General features: G+C 48.1%; 1 protein-coding gene across 1 annotated transcript; it reads left to right on the forward strand.

Annotated features, from left to right (window-relative positions):
- The first annotated feature begins 441 nt into the window (after window positions 1-441).
- On the forward strand, window positions 442-1,215 carry LOC114187797 (uncharacterized). Its single transcript, XM_028076169.2, has one exon. It carries the CDS (start codon window positions 442-444, stop codon window positions 1,213-1,215), a length of 774 nt encoding a protein of 257 aa, XP_027931970.1.
- The last annotated feature ends 291 nt before the right edge of the window (window positions 1,216-1,506 follow it).

A 1,506-nucleotide genomic window follows, 5' to 3' on the forward strand; every position in this document is an offset into this window, starting at 1 on the left:
GGGAGCAGATGTTGATGCAGGTGGTGCTGAGGATGTTCAGATGACGGAGTGAGGGGCTAGCATGGGAGTAGCTCTAGGGTTTTAAATGAATTGTAATTTATGTTTAAATGCAAAATTTGGGAACTTATAATGAATTATGAGCCCGTTATGAGTTTTGACGCGATAACTTAATGAAATAAATTTTTCCCACGTTGGGAATTTTATTGAGATGATTATTTAATGAAAATGTTTACTTAAAATATTTATTTTAAGTAATATTCCCTAGGGATGTTACATTTGGTATCAGAGCAAACGTTTTGATGCTTTTGGGGCAAACTGGGGAGTGAGTTGACGTTTGTGTGTGAAATTGATTGATGTGTGTTAGTTGCTAGAATTAATAGAGTATAATTTGATCTTTAGCTGTTTGATTTTAACAGCTGAAATATGTGGCGTGCACAGGCAATGGCAAACAGGAGGCGTAGAAATACCGCTGGCGCTGATGAGATTGCTAATGCGATCCACAGGATGGTGGATGCTATGCAGCCTGTGGCAGCGCCCCCGCGGGCTATGATTCCGCCTGTCAGACCAGTGACCATGGAGGACTTCATGCGTCACAAACCGGCTAAGTTCACTGGGAAAGCCACCCCAGATGAGGCGGATGCATGGCTCCGAGAGTGCGAGAAGATATTCAGGGTGATAGAGTGCTCGGAGGCCCAGAAGCTTAACTTTGCCACCTTTCTACTGGTGACCGAGGCTGAGTATTGGTGGATGAATATGCAACAACAGATGATAAACCGAGCTGAAGAGGTGACTTGGACTAGCTTCAGGGCGAGGTTCTTGGAGAAGTATTTCCCGGATAGCGCTAAACATGAGCGCGAGGCAGAGTTTCTCACCCTGCAGCAAGGAAGTTTGTCAGTGCAGGATTATGTGGAGAGGTTCGAGTACCTCTCGAGATTCTATTCTCAGACAGTGACAGAGGAGTGGCGCTGTAGAAAGTTTGAGGGCGGCCTCAAGCATGAATTGAGGCGTTTCATAGTGCCACTGAGGGTGCGAGAGTTCCCTATCTTGGTGGAGCAAGCCAAGAGTGTGGAGCAGCTGGAGAAAGGACCCAGTCAGGTGAACCGTACACAGAGGAATAGTACTGAGGGCAGATTCCAGAAGAAGCCCTACAGTAGACCCACCGCGTCTTCGTGGAGGCCGAGGTGCTATAACTGTGGGGGTGAACATCTTCAGTGAAATTGTACTAGACCCGCCCGCAGCGGAGGCAGTGGCATGAGCACTCGTAAGTGCTATGCCTGTGATCAGCCAGGACACTTTGCCGATAGGTGTCCTAATAGGAAGACTGCACCAACATCACGACCTCAGCCATCCTCTTCCGACAGGCCGAGAGCCGCAGGCCGGGTTTTCGCCATGACTAGCACAGAGGCCACCCGGTCAGGTAATCTGATTCTGGACCATTGCTTGCTTTATGGTAACAGTGTGCTAGTGTTATTTGACTCAGGAGCTTCGCACTCCTTCATATCCCAT

The sequence above is a fragment of the Vigna unguiculata genome, chromosome 6, assembly GCF_037176805.1.
Source record: "Vigna unguiculata cultivar grain cowpea cultivar isolate G323 ecotype 2 chromosome 6, ASM3717680v1, whole genome shotgun sequence".
Classification (NCBI taxonomy): domain Eukaryota; kingdom Viridiplantae; phylum Streptophyta; class Magnoliopsida; order Fabales; family Fabaceae; genus Vigna; species Vigna unguiculata.